The following is a 27,615-nucleotide window of genomic DNA, read 5'->3' on the forward strand; positions in this document are numbered from 1 at the left end:
TGTTCAGACAGACCTGTTCCCTTATGGGTCTTTTATTCCAGCAGGAGGAAAAAATGTGACGTTACATCTTTGTACCAGGTTCAGCCCTTTAAAGATCTGAAATTAATACCCATGTACTTTTCAAAGTACTGGCTTCCCCAGGCCTCCAGCACCATGAGCCCCTGCAAAGCAAAGCTACTCCTTTATAGCCTGGTTCATTCAAAATTGAACAAAGGTTTCTGTGTACCTGCCACTTGCCAGGATCAGCATAGGATCAGGAATATAGCAGTGACCTCAGAATTACACAGTGTGGAGGTATGAGTAAATGACATTCAACTCTTACTGATTTGTGATTTTAATGCACCTACAGATTTGGGGACTCCTTTTTGATTTTTAATTCTTTAGATTTTTTTCAAGAGACATGGTCTCACTTTGTCACCCAGGCAGGAATATAGTGTCATGATCATAGCTCACTGCAGCCTCCAACTCCGGGGCTCATGGGATCCTCCTGCCTCAGCCTCCTGAGTAGCTAGTACTACCGGCATAAGCAACCATGCCTGGCTAATATTTATTTTATTGTTTGTAGAGACAGGGTCTTGCTATGTTGCTCAGGCTGGTTTCAAACTCTTGGCATCAAGCAGTCACCTTGGTCTCCCAGATTGCTAGGATTATGGGCATGAGGCGTTCCGCCTGGCCTGGGAACTTCTTTAAGCTGTTTCTCTCCTCCGCTCCTACCCCATTTTGCAGATGAAAAAATAAGACCCAGTGCAGACCTAAAACCACTTTTCCAGAATCTGGGCACCAGGTTTCTTTTTCACTCATGGGCATAGTTTAGGACAAGTTTTTCAAGGCAGCAAACAGTTTAGAAAGTTTCTGACTATAACCAGTAACTTTTGTTTCTTGCCTTCTCACTCCAAAGGAAGCTGCTGGAAATTTCTTGATGCAACACCCTTCACTGCCATGGAAAATTTGAGACTCCTGCACTGAGCTATGTCTAGGGAGCCAATTTATCTCTTATTTCATTCATTTATTAGATTTATTCTCTTTTTTCTTAAATAAAAGAGGATTCCACTTGTGTACTGAGAAGAGTTTAATTAAGGAAGATAGAGTCTAATGAAAGCTTTTATTTCTCCGGCAGTAGCCCCTAAAGCAAATGAATATAGGCTTTTCCCTTCACTTTACTTCTCCCTGACAGAAGGCAGCCATATCCTCTGGGTCACCAAACCCCTGCATTCTGAAGGCTGCCATTTGTTTTTTTCTCTCCTTGATTGCCTTCTCTTTTTTCCCCTCTTTACAGCACACATAAGTACCCAAGCTCAGTTTCTGAGCGTTCTCTTTGGAGACCAACACTGATGAATGCTCTGTACCTCCGCCAGCAGGATGCCCCTGTGCTGTGGACATCTATCATGTTCCTTCCTTCCGAGGACATAGCACCTTCTCCTGTGCCTCTTTTCAGCTCCCCATGCACACTGCCATTCAGCCTGTCTCAGGCATCAGGGACTGAAGGTCCCTCTGGAAGCAGTCTCTCTATCTCTGCATTGTAGAGCATATTGTTGCCACACACCACCGACTCCCAGTTTATTTTCTACATTAGAGATCCTCTTTGGATCCCTAAACTGTATCCCATCACTCAAGTCTGATGTGTCTGCCTTTCTCAACCTGTTTTCCATATTAAGAATAACAGAAACCTTTGCATTCCCTTTCACGGTGGTACCACTGCAACCTGAAAAAGTTTACATAACTGCTAGAGAGGTCCCATTCTGGAAGAGGACTGAATATAGTCAAAAAGAACAAAATTCAGATAATGGTTTCTTTAGGTAGGTGGAGTTTCCAGAAATGCTTTGGAACATTTCAATTCCAAAAGCATGTCATGCTAGGCTACAAAACACCCCATTATTGGTTTTACCATAGATATTTCTTTGCTTTATGCAGTGTAGTCACAATCAGATCTCTTCAACTTGGCCTTAAAATTTCTTCCATATGCAACCATGTTTTATGTCAGTAATGAGGCCAGGACTCTCCACTCCCCGCTGAAGGACAATAGGCAGAACGGTTAATGAAAGCACGGACTCTAGAGTCGCACAGCCTAGGATCAGATACTAGTTCTCCAAGCAACTTGTCAATAAATATTAGCTACAGTTACTGTTTTTTATCATTATCATTCTGTATGTTCCAAAAGACACATCTCTCAATAGCAGAGAGGCAGTTCAGGTTTTAACCGTCGTGTAGTGTATACTCCTATAGTTTTCATAAAAGCTGATACATCCTACACCTGTTAACGCTTCCTTCCAGAAGGATGTATCAAATGGAGCTACTTAAGTATGCACCAACATCCTGTACTCCCTCCAGAGTACAAAGTGTGCCATCATGGTTCACTGTTAAACCGAAGTCAAAGAAAGGTTGGAAAGACAACAGCTGTATCATAAGCTGGAAAAGCATATTTCCCTTCTGTTTTTGAAGTCTTGCAGAAACTGAGCAGGAGCAGCTCTGATAGCAGTGTCAGCTCCTCATCTTGGTGTTCTGAAGGCTTCCCTGGTGCACACTTAAAGTCAGATGATATGTGAGTGAAAACAGCTTAATTCCAAAACTCAGACAAGTTTCTTCCTAACAGGCTTCATTGAAAGCAGTTCCTGAGATAAGAATTATACAGGAATATTTTAGCAAAGAGCTTTGGAAGACTCAGAAGCCTCTGGAGATCAAGATAGGATTGAGACATGATCTTCGGGGAAGGAGAATAATAATGGCAGAGAAGCAGAAGGCAGCGGGGAATTTGAGGGAGACCAAGGGAGAGGTGTGCGCTCTTGGCCTATTCCTGCAACCTGTGTGTGTTGGATGGCGCTGGCTATGCAGCTTCCATCTTTTGTTTGGCTAGAGGTTGACCAGCTGCCTAAAAATGCCAGTCATGCTCTATATATTAAGGAGGTGGCAGATAGAGTGGGTTGAACTGAAGGAAATCTCCAGGCCACTTGTGAAAGCAGCTTCATATAGAGAAATGCATCTGCAGTTGAGTACTGATGTCAGTTTAGGAAAAAGACCACAGAGTTCTGTGTGAATTCTTGTTCTTTTTAGGGTAATACTACCATATGGTAGTTATATGCTTTAAAAAAAAAAAAGGATTAACCCAGTAAAATATTTACATGCCGGCAACAAAGCATAAACATTACACTAGTGAGTAGTCATGACTAGTGAGCAGTCATGCTCTTGGCTTCAGGTACTTGCAGGTGGCTCCCCACCCTGACCCATACCCAAAATCTCACTCACTGCTCACATAGGGAAAGCAAAATGGACATTAACAATTTTCACCAAGAATTTATTAGCAAGTTTCCAAAACAAATTTTCTAGCAGCGTGATCAGCCCAGTCTTATTCTGCTTCTGTTTTACAAATAGGGTGTATTCTTTAACTTCTCTTAATTTTTAGGATAATTTGTGTCACTTTGAAGTTTGTGTGCCAGTGTTTTATAGATGAGAGTTTGTTGTTGTTGTTGTTTTACAAAACCCATGATTGTGATTTAAATCATCATGTGGTATATGTGGTATGAAAGCAACCATGGGTGTTTTTTAAATGACTTTTTAAAAAATTTTTATTTAAAATTATGTTAGCACATATATCTAAATGGTTAGAAATATTTATTTTCTATTTGATGATTTCTATTGTTTCTTTTAAGCGGTAATTTTCTTGGGATACTCTTAGCAGCTCAGGAAAATGAGCAAATCGCGTCATTTGCACCCACCCATCTCATGTATGTATGTACATCAGAAATTATCTCTTTTAAGGTTTTAAGGATGATCTTGTGGATTTTTATTTTAAAATGCTTCAAGTTAACTTTAAAATGTTTTTAAGAAAAAAGAAAACCTCTTTAAAATATGACAAAATGAGGTCTCAAAGCCACTAAGATTTCATTCATTTTCTTATTTAAAGATCTTGGAATTCTGGATAGAGGAAAGGAAGAAAATGCTTAGAACACTTGAGTCATTTTGTTTTCAACTTACTTGTCTCAAAAAAATACTTCTTTATCTATTTTTGCTATAACTGGAGACATAAAAGTAATGTGTAAATGCATAAACTTTATCCTAGTAAAAATAAATGCAGGAAAACCAAAATAAAAACCATGAAGGTGTGCAAAACTTAGAATAAAGGAATTATAATAGTAACAAATCAAGGTGTGATAAACTCATATTAGAACTAAGTTCTAGACAACAATAATTTGGAAAATGAGAAGGTAAAGATGAAATTAAAACATAGTAAGTTCCTTGTGTTTCTTAGGAAGAAAATAATTATTGATTGAATTTACCTTTATTAAGACATATTAAATATCTAATATGTAATTACCCTTTATGTGTTTTTAAACATTTTGTAATCATTTTAATTGAATAAATGATTAAAAGATTATTAACCAGAAAAGAGATGATGGTTGAAGGGTTATAGCATATTATAGACAGAGGTTTCCTAGACTATTTTAGTGTTTATTTACAGCCTGTCTGTTAATGTTTGGTTTATGCCTATTTTCTCTTAATTAAATTGGACATAACTTTTTGGTGTCTAATCAGGATTTTATATGTTCTAGAAATACATCCAGAAGCAAACATTTCATGAAACTAATTATGTAGAGAAAGCCATAGTCACATAGTTTATATTGTCACATTTTCTTATTTCAGTCTGAAAGGAGAATTTTGGAGAATGGGATGAGTGAAATGTAAACATCAATATGGGGGTTATGTGTTGAGGAATAGGCTAACCATGGACACAGAAGAAAGTGTATGCCTGATTTTATGTATAAGAAGAGCACACACCTGCAAGTCAATTTAGAAGAAATTGGGCAAATGGCAAGTACCTGCCAACCAGATAGGGCCAGGTAAAAGGAAAAGACTTATCACAGGAAAACCTACTCCAGTTGAGAAGAAGAGATGTGTCACTGTGTGGCACCACTGGAATTTATTAACTGAAAACACTATTTAACATTTGTTATTTAAGTCATCACTTTCAACACTACTTATACAAAGGTATATTTTATTATAGCTTTTCTCTTCTTTTACTGTCACCAAATTAAAATTCCAGTGGACCAGTGAACATTTCTAACCCTGTAATTCTAGACATAAAGAGTGTTTCACGTGAGAGTTATCCTTAGAAAATGCTGTTTTAACAGGCCAGTTATATTTTTGATTTTAGGTCAAATAAAATATTCCCCAGTTTTCCCCATCATAGAACAATTCTTAGTGTGTTAGCTTGTAATTCATTAGCTGATTTCTATTGTTTCTTTTAAATGGTAATTTTCTTGGGATACTCTTAGCAGTTCAGGAAAATGAGCAAATCACATCCCTTGCCCCCACCCATCTCAGCTTTGCTTTCCCTTTTCTGCAGCCGAAACAAAAAATTATTGATAAAAATTCCATGATTTTAACATAAGTAGCCTCAGGAGAGAACAAATGCAACTATTGAATAAGTGATATTAAGGATTATTAATGCTGAAGCCAAGTATTTTCTGTGTCACTGTTACCACTTCTGTGACACACGAGGCAGATTCAGTCTGTAAAGGATGGTGGCATATTTTACCATTTACATCTCACTACTGTAAAAACGAAAAGCTACTCAATGTAAAATTATAATCTTAAGTGTTATGGAAACATTTTATTGAAAAATCACATAAAGCTTTATAATAAAAACTTAGAAAACCACTGAAGGGACACCTAGTTCTCTAAATGTTGAGTAACTGATTATTAGTTGAGTAACTAATTAAACGTTGAGTAACTGATTATTAGTTGAGTAACTAATCTATTATAGATTATTGCCAACGACAACAGGAGCAATCATGGATCAAATATTTAGGACCACTTTTATTCATGTAGCAAGAGCTTTAAAATAAATGCCTGACTCTCAGGCTCATCGTCTTCCACCTTCAAGTCCTACCTTCAGCCATCTTCATTACTGATGGAGCTGGCTGCTGAAGGGGCAGCCCAGGTTTCCTGCAGTTGCTTTGCCTTAAGGTCCCTACCCTTCCCTTTGCACTTCTGCCATTTGGTGTGTACCCCTACCACACACTCCCTCCTTCAGGTCCCAGGACCACACTAGAAACAAACATTCCAGTGACGTGCTGGAACAGGGGCCCTGGTCTCAGGCAGTTCAGTTCATTCTGCAGTCAGAACAGTGTTGCTCAGCTGACCTGGATTGGAATCCCAGCTTTGCCACATAGTGACTGTGCAGCTCTGTTATATGTAAATTTTTAATGCTGCAAAGAAAAAATCAGTACTGGGGCAAAGGATCTCTCAGCAAAGCAATTCTTTCTTACTTCCTGCAGAAGGGGTACCCTCGTTAGCAATCTTGCCATGAGAGTACAACGAACAAAAGAAAGCAGAAAACTGACATATTTCTCTCTTATGCCTTTGGGGTTGTCCTTACTGCTGTGTCTGATCTCGATTGGCTGGAGCCTGACCTCACAATCTAAACTAAAACCCAATTGACTAACAGCTTAAAACTTTTCTAAACAGGTAAAAGCAATGGAGAACAAAAAGGGAGTCCAAATGAGGAAGGGGCATAGGCTATGAGCTGGGACATGCCTGTGAGTACGTCCAGCACAGATCACCTTAGGTACAAGGACATAGAATGAACCATGTGCCTGTAAGCATGTCTAACAGCTACATAGGATAGGGCTTAACAAAGTGCCACTAGCAAAAAGGAAGAAGGCTTTGAAAAAAGGCAGGTGGATCATGAGGTCAAGAGATGGAGACCATCCTGGCCAACATGGCGAAACCTCGTCTCTACTAAAATACAAAAATTAGCTGGGTGTGGTGGTGCATGCCTGTAGTCCCAGCTACTCAGGAGGCTGAGGCAGGAGAAATACTTGAACCCAGGGGGCAGAGGTTGCAGTGAGCCGAGATTGCGCCACTGCACTCCAGCCTGGCGCCTGGCAACAGAGCAAGATTCTGTCTCAAAAAAAAAAAAAAAAAAAAAACCCAAAACTATTATTTCTAACGCTTACGATTTTTCTTAAACAAGAAAGGAAACTTTGAAGAGGAAACTTTCTACTTCCCACAAGCTCTAACAAAGGCACTTCGTCTGCTAAGCCTGTTTCTTGTGCTGGAGTAGGGCTCCTGCCTCACACCACTGTGGTGGGGAATAATGAGATCCTGCATATAAAGAGCAGCATCCAGCATCTGCCTGCGGGGGGTGTCTAGTTGTATCTATTTATTTGTCCACAACACCCTTGTCCTGGGTTCCCTTCATTCCAGCCGAGAAGCTTTGGCTTCTTTTATTGCTGACAGAGCCTTAGGGATGGCAAGAATCCCCCATGATTTTAACACTGTCTTCCTAGTACAGTCCAGTCTTCCCTGGTCGGAATCAAGAGGTCAGCCTATCCACCAATCCCCTGGTTCCTGAGCCCACCTGAGCCTCATTGCCACACTGGGGAGCCTTGGAGCCCATGCTGGCCACGCCAGTCACAGAAGGCCAGCTTAGTGCCTACCCCTTGCCCTGCGAGAGCTCTGACCTTCCTGTCCCAGGCTCTCCCCGCATTGCTGCTGTCCTTTGGATTCCCGACCCATCACCACCTGGACATTTCTGCTGCAGATCTCCACCAGCCTTTTGGATGCCCAGAGATCTGTTCTTTCCATGATAATTGTAAAATTATAAAATGTTTAAATTTTCCCTCTGCTTAATAATACAGGCCATGATCTTTTTGTTCACTGTTCTTTACTGTTCACATTCAACATATTCTGTTTCTTAGGAGTTGTTTTGTTCAATGGAAAGAGTAGACCCTTGTGCTCTGGACACTGGTATCTCTCTGGAATATGCAAGAGAGCTCAGTGGGAGCCTTTGGACTTGGCTATGGATAGCTGGGCTCAGTTTACCATTTCTCTCAGCCCACTGCTCCCGGCTCTCCTATTCCCACTTCCTTCATTATTACCTGTTGACACCTGGTCACACCTAAGGCTGAGCCCACACCTGATGAAACCTTCTTGCAGTACAGGTGCCCCCTGCTCCCCAGAGTCTGTTAAGACAACCAGACACTTCTTCCTCTGCTTTTTTCCTCTGCCTTGCTCAAGCTTTGATTCTAAAACTGGAAATTTCCTTGTCATGTTTTTTGGTATCTGTCATCATCGTCTTCCGTTCCTAAAATCTGAACTTGCAAATCTTGTCAAAAGTTTACATTTCCTACAAGATGGCTTCATGGGAGTCCCCTTCTCCTCCCAGGTGGCAACAAGTGGCTCCTGCCATCCTCACTCTCCCCTCTCCCCACTTCAGAGTCACACCCCATCCTTTGAGACCCATGGCAAGTGCCTGACTTCAACAGCGCTAGGCCTGCTGCTGCCTCGCCAATCAGACCTAAGCTCTTCCTGACTTTGAGGGCACAGGCATCCTCATCCATCACTTACTGACCCTGGCCTTCAGACTTTTCTTCCTGTGTATCCCCAAAAGAGGTTTGAAGAAATTATGCACCCGCTCTATACATTTTAGCTTGATACCTAAAATTTTAATCACATGTCTACGTAACGGTGTTTATTAGTAAGAGACAATATGATGTAATTTGAATAAATATTTTATGATACGTGACATTTTTAAACTGCCTTACAGATTCAAGCATATCAAACCTGAAAGAAAACTCATGAAACTTTCGCTTACGGGTTTCATTCAAGAAAATTTGGCACTCCTCAAAAGCATTCTGATTCTATTTAAAAGAATATATATGGCCAGACTGGCAGCTGATGCCTGTAATCCCAGCACTTTGGGAGGCTGAGACGGGTGAATCATTTGAGGTTAGGAGTTGGAGACCAGCCTGGCCAACATGGTGAAACCTTGTCTCTACTAAAAATAACGAAAGTTAGCCGGGCGTGGTGGTGCATGCCTATAGTCCCAGCTACTCATGAGGCTGAGGCAGGAGAATCACTTGAACCTGGAAGCCAGAGGTTTGCAATGACCCATGGTTGCGCCACTGCACTCCAGCCTGGGTGACAGAGAGATACTCTGTCTCATAAAAAGAAATTTTAAAAAGTAATAAATATTACCAACCTCAACTGCTTCAGTGGTTCTAAGTTCAGAACATCTTAATATAAGCCAAAATACTAAGTTTTACTCCTAACAGGATGTTTCAAGCAGGGAAGTGAGTTTCTGGAGCCAGTATTCCAGCCCAAACCTATAGGTTTTTACACCTGGGCAGTGCCCCATGGTCATATTTGACATAGGTGTTTTTTCCAAGTATATGAAAGACTTGTGAGGCTGGGCACTGTGGCTCATGTCTGTAATCACAGCACTTTGCGAAGACAAGAAGGGCAGATTGCTTGAATCTAGGAGTTCAAAACCAGCCTGGGAAACATAGTGAGACCCCTATCTCTACCAAAAATACAAAAATTAGCTGGGCGTAGTGCCTGTGGTCCAAGCTACTCAGGAGGCTGAGGTGGGAGGATCGCTTCAACCTAGGAGGTCAGGGCTACAGTGAGCCGTGATCATACCATTGTACTCCAGCCTGGGCAACAGAGCTAGACTCTGTCTCAAAAAATAAAATGAATGAAATAAAATTAAAAAAAAAGAACCAACGAAAGAAACACTATTGCATATGGAAGCTGGAGGCTCCTGCCTAGGGAATAAGTTTTGGCAGAGTCCTTATAGATACTAAGTATCTGGAACTACTCATATATGCCTTGGATCATCTTTTTGTATCTCCAAGGGTATGCTTAGCTCAGTTTGAAGAGCTTTTTAAATTTTTTTGAGACAGGTTCCCACTGTATTGCACAGGCTGGTCTCAAACTCCTGGGCTCAAGCAGTCCTCCCGTCTCAGCCTCTGAGTAGCTGGGATTACATCAGTTCGAGGTTTAAATGTCTCAGGATGATTGCCTTACTGCACTTTACGTGTGAGTGTAGGCTGTTCTTGCCTTATCTCTGCCTTAGAAAATTTCAAGCTTCTGGGTGATGGATACCATGCGTATATTACTCACCTTTACATCCCTACCATTCCTCACAGAATGCCTGGCATTTAACACTAGGCTGAGTGCTTAACTGCTGCGTGCAGGGGTGGCCACTCACACCCACTGGGGCCAGGACAGTGGTATCAGTGAGCAAAGCTAGCTAGGCATGAGGCCACATTTCAATAAAAAACATTACCCATTAACAAGCGATGAAAAACAAGCGATGAAAAGCATAAATGAAAGACATTCAAAGATGGGCTTTATTGCATGAGTTCTCTAGTGCCCAGAAAGTGAGAGATACTAAAAATTATTATTTCAACAATGTGTAATATTCAAGTGATGGGTGCCCTAAAAGCCCACACTTCACCATGATGTTTAGAGTTAGTTGTGGCGTCAGTGTGTTTTCCATGAACAACAACTAACTTTAAACATCATGAAGAAACAGGGAGCCTCGACTTGGGTCTTGGAAAAGTGGCCGGAGGAAGCGACTTTCGGACTGCCAAGCTGAAACCAGCAAGGAGATAAGCAGGCTTTAACTGACACATCGGCAGAGGGAGTTCTCGTGGGAGGACACTGCGGAGGAGTACGAGGGAGATAGGTGGTCAGGGAGGGGCAGGCGCCCTGACACAGTCCAGGCACAGACTGCGTTTACAGTCTTCACAGACGAGCCCTGGCGGAGGGGTCAGGATTGGACTTGGGGGAGGCCCCATGTGGGTTTGGGGAGTTGTATCCATCCACTTGGTAAACAGGTGAGTTGTCATGGTGCCTGGGGCTTGGAGAGGGGACAGAAATGGAGGGGAGAAAAACAGGGTGTGCTGTGCTCTTGAAGAAATCCTGTGGGGTGAGCGGAGATGCTTGGAGGCTGGCTGTGCTCATGAAGTCGAATTTGATTCTGTATCAGTGGGAGGCCTTTGGAGGTGTTAAAGGAGGGAAGAGACCTGAGATCAGAACAGCTTTAAAGAGGTGGTTTCAGTGTGGTTAACATGGATTCTCTCCTGTTTTCTTCTTGCTGGGATTGTGAGGACTGTGTGGTACACACCTGCCTGATAGAGCCCTTCTGAGTTGCTTTTGACGTTCAAATGAGGCAGCATGATGTAATGGAGTCAGACTCATGGTTCAAAACTCAGCTCCATGGCTCACTAGCTGTGTGACCTTGGGCAGCTTGCTTGACTTCCCTGTGCCTCAGTCTCTGTCAGTAAAATGGGGGTGAGCAATAGGACCTATTTCATAGGATGGTGTTTTCTAAATTTAATGCAATAGTACATGTAAATACTTCAGGCAGGATCTGGGAAATAGTAAGTGTTTAAGGGACATTTGGTATTACTCTATGATGGAATGCCAATTTGTATTTATATTATCTTTCTTTACTTCAAAAAACTCAAAAATGCCACTGTGAGCTTAACAGACCTTGACTCCTCAGAAGCTCTAGTTAACATGGAAAATACAGTTTATGAAAATTTAAATGTGAAAAGAAGGGGTACAAGTCATCAAGGTTTGATATCATTTTTTTAGATTTAGGGGTACAAATGCAGTTGTGTTACATGGATATATTGCTTAGTGGTGAAGTGTGGGCTTTTACTTGAAGGGCACCCATCACTTGAATATTATACATTGTTGAAACAATAATTTTTAATATCTCTCACTTTCCATGAACTAGAGAACACATCTTATGCAATAAAGCCCATCTTTGAATGTCTTTCATTTATGCTTTTCATCGCTTGCTAATGGTTAATGTTTTTTATTGGAAAAAAAATTCTGCCTTTATTTTTGTTCCTTTGGGGGCTTGGTGGAGACAAGAATGGCCCCTGCACCTTTCCTTCTCAGCAGAGGTCTCTGTGTGCCTGCCAGCTGGAGGAGATGGAATGGATTACTGGCCGGATATTATTGAAATTTCTAGATGTTACCTCTCGAGTGCTGTAGTCCCACAGGGGAACAACTGCTAGGAATAACTGTCTTGCCTATTGTGCAAACATCTGTAAATGCACCGCCACAGCAATTACAGTGGCTCCCACCCAGCCAGAAACTGCAGAAATCAAATGCCCGATCTTGCAGTCGCACCTGTTCACACACACCTTGAGAGAGGGAGGCTTTTCAGAGCTCCTTGCCTGCTGTTTGGGGTTCCTTATCTTGGGAATGTATTTGTCCACTCTGTGAGCAATCCACGGTGATCTTGGGAGTCAGAGGTCAAAGGCAAAGGGATACTGACCTCCCATGCTGTTCCCCTGTCTTTCAGTCCTTCAAGAGCATGGGCGCTAAGAGGAGCCTCCTTGTGTACCAGGCTCACATCCTTGGATTTGTGATGTTGGCTCATGATGGTCATGGTCACTCAGACCCCACCAGGAGCTGCCAAATCTAAATGGAGTAGCTGTTGGTGACAGAAAGGTCTACCCTTCCCCTGGCCTGGAGGGCACTTTTTGATTTTGCCAGGAGATAAGTAGCTGAATAATATTTTATTGAAATCTCAGGAAATAATTAGAAATATGTGGAAAAGAAAAACAGGATTGATACATTCTTCATTAAAAACCTTATTTGGATGCCTTCCTTCTTCCATTTTCTACACACACACACACACACACACACACACACACACACACACACAGGATTTGAATGAACATTGGAAAAATATCTTGAATCATCAGCCCCGAATCACCAGTGCCCACCCCTGAGCAATTTTACTGTTGAGCCACCACAGTAGCCAAGTCAGGGAGGGAGCCACATGTGTGGCAGAAGGAATGGCCACCAAGTGTTGTCCGCACAGCGCCGGCACCTGCAGGAGAGCAGAGACAGGAGAGAGCAAGGCCAGCTGCACTACAGGGAGATGTCTCTGCCTGCACTTTTTTTTTCTTTCTGGGATCTCTTCAGAATAATCTTTCTGTTCAGTTTCATTTTTAGATTTTAATACCAAATTCTTTTTGTTCTTCTGGATCCATGTATCTAATTGTAGCATGGAAAAGAACTTCACCTAGTTTATTTTTATATCCTAATCTTTTTTAGTGTAGGTCATGGATGAGAAAATCACAAAAAGTAAGTGTATGTTATCAGCCACGTGAGCTACTAGTGCTTATAAACACCCTTTATTTTAAAGACAATGTGAATTTTGTTATGTAAACATTTAAAAACCCAGGCCATCTTAACTGATGCCCAGCCCCAGAGGTGAGGTGGCATGTTCATGTTCGCAGGTGACGTATTATGAATGGAGTTCCATCTAAATCAGAGCAAACAGGATTCCATGGTTCACAGAGCTAGTAGGCAAGGTTAGACTAGTCAGGAGATTCAAAACAAACAAATCTTTGGTATTTCACAATTATAACTCCATAGGAGAGCACCTGATGGTTAGATTGGAAGGTGGAGCTAATGTCCTGGAGGCTATAGATAGGAGAGATCTGAAAACACACCAGACCAACCCCCACCCCAACCCAGTCCCAGTTCAGTCAGAGTCTCTTGCGTTAGGACATGAGAATTTTTTAAATCTCCACAGTAATGTTAATAAACAGCTAGAGTTGAGAACCAGTCCCTTCCATAGAGAACAGCCCCTGGGAAGCTAGGATTGCACGGTGGTTACCTAGGGTGATGGATTGAGCTAAGCTGGAAGCAGAGCCTTGGACAGGGAAACCGAGAGGAGTTACCTGTATAGTGCTTGGGAACAGCACTACACAGATCACTCCAAAGCTGTGCTTTGAGGAGAGAGTGATAATCATGCTCCTTCTGAAGAAATCCTTGCAGAATATGTTACCTTTCCATGAATAGAAGAAGAGGAAAAACTGTGTTTTCAAGTTTCTCCAGATAATCTTAGAAATATAAGTTGAGAAGGGGAATCATACAAACATTACATCTTAATATTACTTAGTACCTCTTATGTGTTTAATATAACACTGTCATAATAATATCATTTACACACACACATACAGACTTACCATCCATTCATTGATTCACTGGGCTCCTGCATCATGCCGGGCATTTCCTAGGGCACTAAGAAAACAGCAGCAAACGAAGAAGGCTGAGTTCTCCTCCAAGGGGGTCTTACACTGAGCAATCCCAGGATGTCGGCTGGCAGGAAGGGGGAGTGAGGAATACGTTGGAGGCAGACACTCTAGCCTAGAGTGTCTCTGAGAAACCCCTGTTGCACCCTGAGAAGGGAGGTGGCTTTTCTCTTCCTGCAGGCACAAGCTACCATGATGCTGGGACCTCTGATTCATCCATTAGAGCCATTGTCATCAGAACTATTTCTGGAAGTTTCTGAGTAGGTGGCACAGGCCTGTGTACCTAGCTTTGATTCAGGGGTCACATTGGCCTGTTTGCGCAAAGATGGACTCGGTGCTTTTTTTTCCCTTGTGAATAAGTAACAAGCCGTTAAGTACACAATGAATGTACCTCTCTGCAAGCCAGAACTGTAGTGATTGATGGAATCCGATGTTTACTTGTCCCCTCTGTAACCTTAGATTAAAGTCACTGAAATATTCAGCCTCTACATCAGGAGAATGGCACGCACATGCCAAGGGACGTGGCAAAATAACTGGTGGAGCTTTGTGGGAGGTGGCGTGCACTTCCCCAAAGGGATTAGATGCAGAGACATCAGGAAACCAAGTCAACTTTTATGGAGAGGGTAACAGTGTAGTCAGAAGCAGCAAGGGAGAAATGATAGGAATTTGTGTTGTGGAGGGAAGGAAAGGAGGCCTGGACAGGGAGGAAGGAAAAGAAAAATTACACAAGAACAGATTGCTTATTGGTCAAGAGGGATGAGGAGTGACTGAAGGGCCACTTGAGTGTGTCACTGCTGTTCAGTGTCCAGGCCACAGCAAAAGGACAGCCATTAATAAACATCTTTAAATGCACATTGTTTTCCTTCTGTTGCTTTGCTGTCTATAAAATGCCTGGGTATACGTTAATTCCAAGAATCCTCAAAATAACCTTGAGAGGTGTTACTGTGATCAGTATATAAAGAAAAAAGACACTGAAACTCATAGAGGTGAAGTAACTTGCCCCAAATCACACAGCCAGTTAAAAGGCAGAAGCAAATCTCAAATTCAAATATTTGAGCTCCAGCTCTGGCAATCTGAAATGTCAAGATACTGTAGTGCAGTTGGGTTCTGGTCCTGGATGTGCCTGAACATTTGTATGATTTCACATATAGCGTGTGAGTCTCCAAGCTTTGAAGTTGCATTTCTCTCATTTCCTTGCCTCTCTACATTTCTTAGAAAGATTTCTGCTGTTACATTTATATCCTCAAGTACACATGGGCCTAAATTCAAGTTTGGGGTTTTTTAAAATCTGGATTAAAAGAAATTTTAAATTCCAGCTTACTGGACCTGATTCTATCTGTAGCACTGGCCTTTTGTAATATATATTTTCCCTCTTTTTTTCCACACCATAAAAAAGAGCTTTTTAATGCTCAGGTCCCAAGAGCTAAGGAGTAGATGGCTGTTCGCGTTCTGCCAGGAATCTTTATGTTCAGTGAGAGGAAGTGCCACTGCTTAAAACCCTTAACTTCTCTCCCTTACTATAGAAAGTCAGGTGGAAAAAAATGAATTAATTTGACAGATAGCACAGAATAAGAAAAATATTAGAAACAAGAAGAGGCCATTTTTCCTATAGAGGCTCATTTCATTCTATATACCACTTCCCTGGGATATCTGCCAATTGTTAGCAGAAAGAGTAATGTTATCTATTTTTAAAATTTCACTCTTGAGAACTATGGAGATAAATAGATAAATGATGGAGAAATAACTTTCTTTTACAGTAGTAGTTTAAGAGGGGTAAAAAGAGCTCAAATGCAGGTATTTGATGACATGAGAAATTCAGCCACGAATGAGAAGTTTGGTATTTCTATAGGTGCAGTTTTAGAAAGAGTTTCTTTTTGCATTGACACTAGAGGCCTGTGACCAACTAAAAAGTGAGGGAAACTGCATGTGGGTATTAATAGATTTATTTGCAAACCCCAGAAATTTTCCAGTTGAAACTTACAACAACAACAAAAAGTCCCTGTTGTGTTTTGCTGCAGGGCCAATGCAGGAGACCATCTATGACTTCTGGAGGATGGTGTGGCACGAAAACACTGCAAGCATCATCATGGTGACCAATCTTGTGGAAGTGGGAAGGGTGAGTGGACCATCTGCTGCAAATGGCCATTTTGTTCCTCACGTAGTTGGTAACAGAAAGTAAGGCATGAGGCAAGCTTTTGAAGTATTATGTGTACTCCCAAAAACATTAACTACTACAACTCCTCCTATTGCTTGCTGCACTTGCTTAAAAAGCATCAGTAAACATAGCCTGAATTGCTTTCATTTGTTGCGATAGCAACAGACGGGAAAGGCACTCAAGAATTAAAAGCAGTTGTTATCGGGCTATATTGAGTGCACAAAAATACCTCTAAGCATGATTGCTGATTGTTGAGTGTCAAAGCTCAATGGGTGCTGCATTAGACATGACTATATTCCAAAACTCAAGAAAATTGGCTCTAAAAACAGTGCGCAGCTCTGGATTCAGTCCTTAGATTAGAATTCCAGCATCTTCTCTTAATTGGCCTTTCCTGGGTCTCGGTTTCCAAACCTGTAGAATAGAAAGCATAATCTTTCCGAAGGTCTTGTGCTACCTTCTCAGTAGTAACTGCTTATGAGCACTACTTTTATTTAACCAGGAAACTTTTACATAGTTGTAATCTCAGTAGTGGTATGCTGTAGGATTATTTCCAACGTGAAATTTTAAAATGAGCAAACACACAGAGTACAGTTGCCTTATTTACATTAGGTTGAATTCCATGGTTGTGCTAACTGAAGAGAAATTGGCATCATGAGATTTGCCCTCAGTAAAAGCAGCCAGAGGTTATCCTAGAATTGAAATAATGGGACAGGAGCCATAAAAAGGTTATCTCTTAAGATTCTCAGGTTTCCATCATTCTCAGCAAACTGACACAAGAACAGAAAATCAAACACCACATGTTCTCACTCATGAGTGGGTGTTGAACAATGAGAACACATGGACACGGGGAAGGGAACATCACACACCGGGGCCTGTTGCGGGGTGGTGGGGCTAGGGGAGGGACAGCAGGGAGTGGGAGGATTGGGGAGGGATAACATTAGGAGAAATACCTAATGTACGTGGATGCAGCAAACTAACATAGCATGTATATACATATGTAAAAATCTTGCACAATCTGCACGTGTACCCCAGAACTTAAAGTATGATAAAAGAAAATTCTCAGGTTTCAGGAGGCACAAACCAGGAAGGAGAAACACATTACAATTCTCTCATAATGAGAATATTCAGTAAGTAGGAAATACATACAATTCTAACAAAAACGGCACATTAACCTGAAAATCTTCCTACAAACACCTAGAAATTCTAGATAAAAATATAAATGAGTGTTTTAATTTGTTTATATGTATATCACATGAGTATGTAAATAAATTTTTTTTAATGTTCAGATTAGCCTTTAATAAAGACAGCAGCACTATAGTCCAGAAATAAAGTGAGGACTAGAGATCCTAGAGATCATAGCGCTTGCATGCACCCATGGGTGGCTGGGCAGGAGGATCTATGTGAGTCTTGGGGGAGGGTGGGTAGCGTCAGTCTTTGTGATCTTGGATCTTGGGTTTTAAAGCCCACTGAGGACAGGAAATAATGTGAACATGTACAGTGCTATGAATTTGGATGTCAACTGCCACATAAAACCAAAACCCACAAAGAGTAGACCCTTGGAGAAAGGGCAAACTGAGGAGGTGGGGGGAGGAGGAGGGATGAGGGAGAAGAGAGAAGAGCACCCACCAGCCCAGGGAATTGACAAGGAAGTTACTCCATCTTCACTGTGGGGGTGAGCACTTCCAGCAACTCCAGGGCCAAAGTAAACACTTAATAAAATTAGAAAATACTTATAACTGTGAATCAGAAAGTATCATTATAGAATTAAAGTTGTCAGATGCAAATAAAATGGTACCAGAAAAGGAAATACAAGTTTTTCAATGTTGTTATTAGAAAAGAAGAAAGACCAACTAAGCATCTAATTCAAGAAGACAGATGAACAGAACAAAACCAGAGAAAGAAAACAGGAAATAGTAAACATGAATAGAAATTTATTAACTAAAAACCATAGAAGCAATAATAAAGGTCAACAAAATAAAAAGCTGGTTTTGTGAAAAGGTTAATAAAATAGACCTCTGACAAGAGATAGAACTCAAAGGAGAAAAACCACATATAGCCAATAGCAGGAATAGGACAGAGATTTTTTACTGCAATACAGTAATATGAATATATTTACAATACAATAATATGAATTATTTGATGAGTTAGGTAATTTTCTAGAAAAATATGACTGTCCAAAACTGGCTCAAAAAGAAACAGAAATTCTGACTAGATAATAATTATTTTAAAATTGAATTCTGGTTAAAAATTGACCCATGAAAATGTGCCAGAGTCAAGTATATATATAGGTACTAAATATTCAAGCAACAGATGATTCAAATGTTGTAAATTGTATAAATATATAAAATTGTATAAATACATACAAATATATAAATTATATAAATCTTGTAAAAACTAACAGAAGAGAAAAGAGAGCTTGCTCCCCCATTTCATCCTAAGAGGCTAGTGTAACCTCAATATCAAAACCAGACAAGACTATAGGAAAAGGTAAAATTATAGGGGCCACACATAGATAGAAGAGATGAATAGACTGACAGGTCAAAAAGGCCAGATGTAAGACACCAAAAGCACAACATATTAAGGAATAGGATAGGAAAATGTACAATAGTAGGATTTATATAAAATTGTAAGACAAAAGATATAATAAGTGACCAGACAAGTGGGGAGGTACTGTAGGGCTACTATGTAAAATTTAAAAACTTCCAGAGCAATATTGTATGTACTAAGAGTATAAAACCCATTTCTTTCTTTCAGTGATGTCTCTGCTGGGTGCCAGCATGGGAACACAGGTGAGCTGGCATGGAGCCGGCTATGGCAGGGAGGGCCACTTCCCGAACTAGTCCAGGATGCCAGGCCTTTCTTCCCATGGACCTCTGTCTGGGAAGAGGGAACTAGCAGTACTGTATGTTCACTGGCTTGGGCTGCCATAACCAAATACCACAAGCCAGCAGGCTTACACAACAGACGTTTACTCTCTTCCTATTCCGGAGGCTGCAAAGTCCCAATCTGAGTCTGGAAGGATTCTGTATCTGGTGCAGGCCCTCTTCCTGGCTTTCATGTGGCCACCTTCTCCCTGCGACCTCACCTGTCAGAGAGAGTGCAAGCTCCCTGGTGTCTCTTCTTACAAGGACACGAATCCTATTGGGTGAGGGCCCCGCCTGAATGACCTCATTTAATCATCATGATTTCCTTGGAGGCCCATCTCCAAAAACAGTCACATTTGGGGGTTAGGGCTTCACCATATGAGTTTTGGGGGTATACAGATATTCAGTCCATAACAGCCTGCTTAATGCATAAAGATTTAATGAGTTTCCACATATCCAGAGCGTAGAGAAGTTCTTGCCCATTCCGAGGACTCGATAATACAGCCACCAAAAAACCTAAGACCAAAGAAAAAGACACTTTTTTTCCGCATACCAAATTTACCTACTTTTACTATGAAAACATTAATGACTATTGAAAACAAAAAGCCAACTCCACCAGAAAGCAAGCTGCTTGAAGGGAAGAGACGGCCTTGCTCAGCGGCCTCTCCCTCCAGGCTCAGGGCCCTGAGCAAATGCCCAGCAAAGTGAATAAAGAGAATACCTCACCATAGTGTCAAGGGGCACACCAGAGCCACCTCACGTAGCCTAAATGTTTCATTCTCTTTCATGTGCTTGTATTTCTTCCCTGAAAGGTATGCTCCAGTCTCACTCCTTCATTCACTTCACACATCCTTCCCGACCAGCCACATGTGATGGGGAGAAAGAGGTGCCTAGAGCCCACTCTTGGGTGCCTTCCCTTCACAATCCCTGCACTCCCAGAAAGCTGTGCACCCACACACACGTTAAATATTTGTGCTGGAGCTCGCTTACAAGACAGTCCTAAGTAAATTACTTTGAAAAGTAGATAATTGTTAAGTAACTGTTACTGGAGTTTTAAAAATAAAGGCACATGTATTTTTTGCTTAATTGAAATTCCAAAGCACACCGTGTCTGGACTTAGTGGCTTAAGAGGCTAAGCTGATTTCATGTGATACACCCTTTTACTTTAAAGAAAGATGAGGACAGCATACGCTTTGGTTGAAACGTCAAAAGAAGATTGTGCTGTAAAATTACTACAGCAAAAAGTAATAATAACACACCAAAGCCCACTGTGTCTGCGACATGGCACGTTTTGCAGGTTTCATTCAGAGCAACCTGGGTTTAGAAAAGGAATAAAAATGCCATGCCGTGGTGGCTGCTGTTCCTTCGATCAGGCACTTGGACCCGTCAAGTTGAGGGTAGTCACTGTTGATTTTTATGACTGCAACTATTCCTTCTGACAAATAACCATGGAAATTTTGTTTCCAACAAGGTGTGGCCAAAGGGGGTGGTGGTAACTAGGTTTCTGGTTTACCCATAAATCCGTCTGTAGATTTAAAGTAACTCAACCATTTTAGGTCTGGTAAGCTTATTAAAAAAAGAAATCCTTTCAAATCCTTAGCAGGTTTGTGGGGACATGGGTAGGCTCTGAAGAGGCCTCACCTCGTTGCCATCAGCCCCTTGGATGGGCCTGACATCAGTTAGTAATGAAATTATGGCCTGTCCTTGAAATGTCTGGCGTGATTTTGGGGTTTCGACAAGAGATCATATTCCCTCGTGGGAAAAGCGCTCTCCTTGTTCCAGGCTGTTTCCCATTGTTAATCCCGCACTTTTGTTTACAGATAGCTCCTTCATTTTCCTTGCTTAAAAACAACAACAACAAACCACCCAAGAAATCAAAATGACATGGTTTTTAAGGGCAATAGCTACCTACTTAACATGTGTACTGCACATGGTGCGTCCTTCATGAAATTAAGCATGAGCTAGGCGGATGTGTGTTTGTTTACACAGACTTGCTGCTGATTCATTAAGGCAGAGCTGGGGACCTGCTTTCCCCCCATTTTGCCCTGAAGCGCTCTGCATTAGGCGGCCCTAATTGCTGGTGCTGGAGCCGCAGGGAGACCTTCCCTGTCCCAGCACCTGGTGCAAAAGACACAGATGCTGCACTTCCCTCCAGCGGGGTCCCCAGTACATCTGCCAGGACCTGTCATTATCTACGACTTCCTTGTCACCACCGTGCCTCCCCTTTTAGCCCCTGTGTTCTGGGAAGGGACCCTTGTCAATTTTCCTGGCACCTGACGATAGCTGCACACCTGGCATCAAAATGGTGCTGGAACGTGTTGTGATTATTTTCCTCTTTAATGAACCCACCTGAGGGATATTTAGTTTTTTTACTCCAGTCGCCGGTTTCCCAGGCATTCCCATTTATACCGTTTGTGTGGAGATTCAAAAACTCTGTTGTGGTGTTGAGCTACTCCATCTGCCAGAAGTCTTATAACCAAATCTGCAGGACTCCCAAAGGAGACTTTTGCACCGGTAATTTAAGCTAATGATTTCTAAACATATTTAGTCAGTTTTATGAAGACCTCATTAGAATGTGACTGTTTATTAAAAATCCAAATGAAGTCTCACAGTCATTTAGGAAAATTATTGTTGAGTCACTGTAAATAGTTCTGATAACAGATGATAAAATGTTTTGGAGCTGTGAGAAGTGGAGACCGGAGCTGTGGACCTCTATCACAGTAGGGGATGGGAAGAAACCACCTACATGGACTCTTGCATATTATCTACCCAAGGAGCCTGCCCTAAAATTCCTTTCACAATACTCCTCACCAAAAGAGTCATGAAAGGAAAAGTTTACGATGAACACTAGACGTCAGAACTAACAACTTTCTAATTCACATGCAAGGAAGGTATATTAAGATTCCAAGCACCCCTCTCACATCCAGAAAAAAACACCTTTTCTGCAAGAGCAACCAGAACCAGGATCAATGAGGAAGCAAGAAAGAGGCAAGGTTGCCCTTTTATAAAAAGCGTGAAAATACTGGTTAATTACAAGAATAAAAATATTAGTAATCATTTTTACTACAAAATCTCTTGAGTTATTCCCAGACATCAAACTCATAAGAAAGGGAAGAGGGAAATTGTTCTTATAAATATTGCTGACAGTTTTCCGTCTTGAGTGCTCACTGTTACTTTCATAGATCCTTTTTAATAAACTGGTATTTAAGATTGATATTTTGTGACCTGTGTAATTACAGTCTTAGCCTTTGAATAATTGATGCTCATTCACAAACACTCCTCATCTTGATCTTCTGTCATCCTTTCACCTGTCATAGGGATGAAGCTGACATAAGCTTACCTCCCTCCTGTGTGTTACACCTGGGCATTTAACTGCTCATTGGCCATCTCTACCTCTGTGTCCCACAACTGGCACAAACCAACCACCTCAGAAACTCAGCTTGTCCATTCATCTTCAGACTCCTGGTCCCCACTACCTCTTCTTATCATGCAGGCTTGAAAACAAACTTCATTTTGTACTCAGCCCAATCCAGTGCCAAGCCATAAAAACGCCATGTGAACAGCACACCTGCCTCCTGTTTCCATGGTGCCTGCCCTGCAGCTTGGGAATTCAGTCTTTGATATCAGCCCCGGCAGCAGCGTCCACACTGGTCACCCCAGCATCCACACTGGTCACCTTGTGCTGTTGTGGTCTCAGAGACCAGAATGGATGCCCATCGTTAACTAAGACAGAAAGGTTAAGGAAACAGTTACCTAGAGGTCGAGCGTTCAGGGCCTGACATGGCAAATCCTCTAAATTCCTATGGCCAAACTCCCTACCAGTAGGAGTTATAGCTCTGAGTCACAACCCAGACCACTGCAACTCTGACTGGACAGAGGACCAGCCTTGCAAGCACTATTACCTAATAAGCAGCTGCAGACCTCAAGCCCGTTTCAGCAGCTCATAGAGGCTGCACATAACACCCAAACTGGACACTTCCCATAAATTCCCAACACCTCTGCCCAAACTTAACCAAGAATGGATATCTCTTTCCAGCCTACCCCCTCACACCCCCAAATAAAAGCACGTGTAAGGAGAGGCAATGTGATTAATCTTGGACATGCTGAGTTTAAGAAGCTGCATGAGCAATAATGTCATGCTTTCCAGAAAGCTCAAGAGAGATGAGAGCTGAAGACACAGAAATAAACTATGAAATGTTAGAGTCCCCCTTTATTCACAAGCATCTACTGTGTGTTAGGCTTTGGGCTGCACTGGGGATATCAAGATGAAAAGGCATGGCAAAAACTACTCGACAAAAAAGCAAACAAAGAAAAAGTATAATGCGGCCCGGCACAGTGGCTAACCCCTGTAATCCTAGCACTTTGGGAGGCCAAGGTGGGTGGATCGCCTGAGGTCAGAAATTCAAGGCCAGCCTGGCCAACATGGTGAAATCCCATGTCTACTAAAAATATAAAAAATTAGCTGGGCATGGTGGCAGGCAGCTATAATCCCAGCTACTCGAGAGGCGGAGGCAGGAGAATCACTTGAACCTGGGAGGCAGAGGTTGCAGTGAGCCAAGATGGCACCCATTGCACTCCAGCCTGGGCAACAAAAGCGAAACTCTGTCTCAAAGAAAAAAAAAGTATAATGCAAAGTGATAACCACTGTAACAGAACAGCGTTCTTGGGAGAAAGTGGAGAGAAAAAAGAGGACTCACAACAGAACAATGGAGAATATCTGTATCTAGAGGGCAGTCGGGAAGAACAGCTGGATGGAGTCTGCAGAATAAATAAGGTGAGAACAAAGAGATCAGGGTCATGAGAATGAAGAGAAGACAGCATTTCAACAGGAAGGGGACAGCGACCAGGTCACGAGCTACAGAAAGGCCAGGTAAACAGGAATCCAAGAGCAAGGTAGAGAGAAAGAATGTATGGAGCCAGACCTTCAGCTAAATATTTCACAAGCCCTGTTGCTCTTATCACAGCTATCCTCTGAGTACATATAAAGGTTCCTGTTTTCAAATTAAGTACCTAAGGCTAGGTGTGGTTAAATAATTTGGCCAAGGGCATAGAGCTAGAATGGAAACTTCTGTCTGTCCAGTTCTGAAGCCTATGCTGTCTTCCCCATTTCACAGTGCCCCCCCCCTTAGAGCTGGAGAGGTCTTTGGTATGTACCAAGTTCCCATGGGGTGATAGAACCAGGAAACCAGCAGCAGTGGAACAGTGGCTAAGTGTGCAGCAAAAAGGCAGCTGTAGCTCGTTCTTGGAGCAGCGAGTCACAGGAGAGATGGAGCAGCGCCTAGAAGGGAACAGGGTCTAGACAGTGATTATAATGATTGGGAGTGTGTGTGTGTTTAGTGATAGAGTAGACAGAAGAGTCACCGGGCATCTGAAAAGATGTCACTGCAATCTCAAACTAAATGTACAAGTAAAGAAAGGGGAAAAGTGACAGAGGAAAATTATACAGACAAGATAGAAGGGGATGCCTTCAGTTCACAAGCATATGCTGCATTCATACCACTCACTGTGGAGTCACAGAAAGCCGGGGCTGCTAAGACAAATTAAGCATGTCCCTGTACACATGGAGGGGGTGTCAAGCAAAGGGATGAAATTCTGTGATCAAGGTTTCATAGCATGCTGTGGAAGTTCATGAAAAAGGCATCTTATCCAGCTGTGGAGTTGAGGTTGGAGGGGTTTGTCAATAAATGCTTCTCAGAGCAAGTGGTGCCTGGTGCTAAGTGCAGGAAGTTGGAGAGCAATTGGAAATTAATTGGCAAATGAGGGAGGGAGGGAAGGTGTACCAGGCAGAGGCAACCACAGGACCCTGGAGGGAAGCTGCAACGATTCAGTATGAACCAGGGGAGATGGGGGTGGGGGTTATGGGGAGAACTGAGGCCTTGTCGTGGACATACCATATCAGGAACTGGGCTTCAGCTCATGAACAACAGAAAGTCCCAAAGGATTTGGATGCTGAAGTGACAAGTGGAAAGGGCCACACTGGAGATACTGCAGAGACAGAGTGGGTCGTCCAAAGGCAGAACAATCACCATTGGACTAAACAAGGAAAAGGTTACTGGCAATCTTTTGCCTCAGTGGTTTCAGAGCAATGGCCTATCAGAGTTCTTTGATTGCATGCAACAGAAATCACTTCTGGCTGATTTCAGCAAAAGGAATAAGAATATTAGAAGCTCAAAATGTTGATGTGAACAGTAAGGCTTGCAAAAGGCAGGAAAGAAGGCAACAGCTCCAGAGGGCCAGTGAGCCAGTTGGGTCTCACAGCCAGAGTCTGATCAAGGCACTGAGGCTAAGACGATGAGCCCTCTGGTCTCTTTGTCCATCTGCTCAGGATTCTAATAACAAGGATAGAAACTCTGACTCTCAAAGGTTCATGTGCTCATCCCTCACTGTCCAGGTCCTCTAATTGACAAGCCACCCCGTAGGGAAGAAGTAATTCCCCAAAAGGAAGTCAAGGATCCATTAGGAAGGATGAGTGGATGAAATGGATGTTGACAGACCAAATGATGCGTTCAGTACAAATGGCAAGCACTAAAGCCAGCCTGCGGCACTGAGGCAAGAGTAGGAAATGAGGACACACAGACTGAGTGTAGACTTATCGGAGTGTAGACTTAGCTGTGCAGGGAAAAGAGAGGAGTGCAGCTGTAAACAGAGGAGCATTTCCTATCAAAGGATATTTATAAGGCAAAAGACCTTTGACAATACTTATGTGTTAAGGAAAAGAATCAGGAGAGAGGGAGAGACTGATCTTGGGAAGTGGACGGCTGACAGTGTTTGCCAGGGAGCCAGGAGGGAAGGGACCCTGAGCTCAGGTCTTCCACTCAGCCTTACAAGGGATGACATCTTTTCCTCTGAGCCTGCGGAGCAGAGACAGGCGTGGACACACTTAAAGAAATTGAACCAAACAGAAACACACTGGGAAGGCACCCTCTCCTGGTAACACTGGTTTTCCCAGTGTGGTAAGGAGCAAGGCCATGGGCTGAGAAGCTGGAGGAAAAGGGAAGTAGCTATTTTAGGGATGCATCAGGGACATGGGTGAAGGGGTTCACCTGGAGCGGGAGAGGCCTCTTCTGTGGGAGAAGGCAAGCGAGACTCCAGTTGGTGGCCATAGGACACAAGTAGGTGGAATCCCAGGACAGCCAATGGCCAGAGTCCTCCAGGCACTACTAGCAGCAGGAGAATGTGACTCCAAGGAGAACAGGGTGTTGTGAGCATTTCTAGGTAAACTGAAAACCAACGCATTCTTACCCCACACCTTTTTGCAAACTTGGAATGAAGGGAATTATCCAAATGAACTCTAAAATTCCATGTGTATATGAAGGATATTTTCCTGTTTGCTACTTACGTTTTGGTGAAGGGATCCATTTGAATAACAAAAGCATCTGCCATCCAGATCTGGTGAATCCACATGCTTCCAGAGCTCTTGATGCTTCCTGTCCTCTCTGAATACCACCAACAGCATAAAACGATTGAGTGTGGATTGTTAAAGGGGAATGATTCAGGACAAAGACATGAGGACTGTCACTTCCTCAGGAGAGAGCCCTCCACTCCCGTGTCCTCTGCACTGTTTCACATGAATTGTGTAGGGGATCTGGAACGGAATGTTGCGGTGTGATTAGGCACCAGTGAGACATTCCGTCAGTGATTGATCTGTATTTTACTTTATGCAGACCATAAAAGATATTCAGTCTCTACTCTAATTTATAGACCTTCTTTTAAAAATAATCTAATCTAACCATAGTAAACTAAGATTTTTGAAGTAATATATTCTTTTCAGAAGTTCTCAAAATTGCTTATAGCAATCCCCCAATTTATCAACTACCCGGTGAGCACATTTCTGTGTTGCTTTTTTTTCTTTTATTGCATTTTAGGTTTTGGGGTACATGTGAAGAACATGCAAGATTGTTGCATAGGTACACACATGGCAGTGTGATTTGCTGCTTTCCTCCCCTTCACCTATATCTGCCGTTTCTCCCCAAGCTATCTCTCCCTACCTCCCCACCCCCCATCCCTCCCCCATTTCCCCCCAACAGACCCCAGTGTGTAGTGCTCCCTTCCCTGTGTCCATGTGTTCTCATTGTTCAACACCACCTATGAGTGAGAACAAGTGGTGTTTGATTTTCTGCTTGTCAGTTTGCTGAGAATTATGGTTTCCAGGTTCATCCATGTCCCTATAAAGGACACAAACTCATTGTTTTTGATGGCTGCATAGTATTCCATGGTGTATATGTCCACATTTTCCCTGTCCAGTCTATCATTGATGGGCATTTGGGTTGGTTCCAGGTCTTTGCTATTGTAAACAGTGCGGCAGTGAACATTCGTGTGCATGTGTCCTTATAGTAGAATGATTTATAATCCTTTGGATATATACCCAGTAATAGGATTGCTGGCTCAAATGGAATTTATATTTCTAGGTCCTTGAGGAATCGCCACACTGTCTTCCAGAATGGTTGAACTAATTTACACTCCCACCAACAGTGTGAAAATGTTCCTATTTCTCCACATCCTCTCCAACATCTCTTGTCTCCAGATTTTTAATGATCGCCATTCTAACTGGCGTGAGATGGTATCTCAATGTAGTTTTCATTTGCATTTCTCTGATGACCAGTGATGATGAGCATTTTTTCATATGTTTTTTGGCCTCATGTATGTCTTCTTTTGTAAAGTATCTGTTCATATCCTTTGCCCACTTTTGAATGGGCTTGTTTTTTTCTTGTAGATCTGTTTTAGTTCTTTGTCAATTCTGGAT

At 42.3% G+C, this 27,615-nt stretch overlaps 1 protein-coding gene across 17 annotated transcripts in view; it reads left to right on the forward strand.

The window, feature by feature from the left end:
- PTPRM (protein tyrosine phosphatase receptor type M) overlaps window positions 1-27,615 on the forward strand; it is an 858,282-nt gene that overhangs the window by 776,057 nt on the left and 54,610 nt on the right. For all 17 annotated transcript variants that reach the window (XM_017543961.2, XM_017543962.2, XM_017543951.2 and 14 more), the window contains one exon: window positions 15,872-15,969. In XM_017543961.2, the coding sequence (XP_017399450.1) occupies window positions 15,872-15,969 (98 nt within the window). The remainder of the gene's footprint in view (window positions 1-15,871; window positions 15,970-27,615) is intronic.

This window comes from Cebus imitator, unplaced genomic scaffold (assembly GCF_001604975.1).
Source record: "Cebus imitator isolate Cc_AM_T3 unplaced genomic scaffold, Cebus_imitator-1.0 Scaffold162, whole genome shotgun sequence".
Lineage (NCBI taxonomy): Eukaryota > Metazoa > Chordata > Mammalia > Primates > Cebidae > Cebus > Cebus imitator.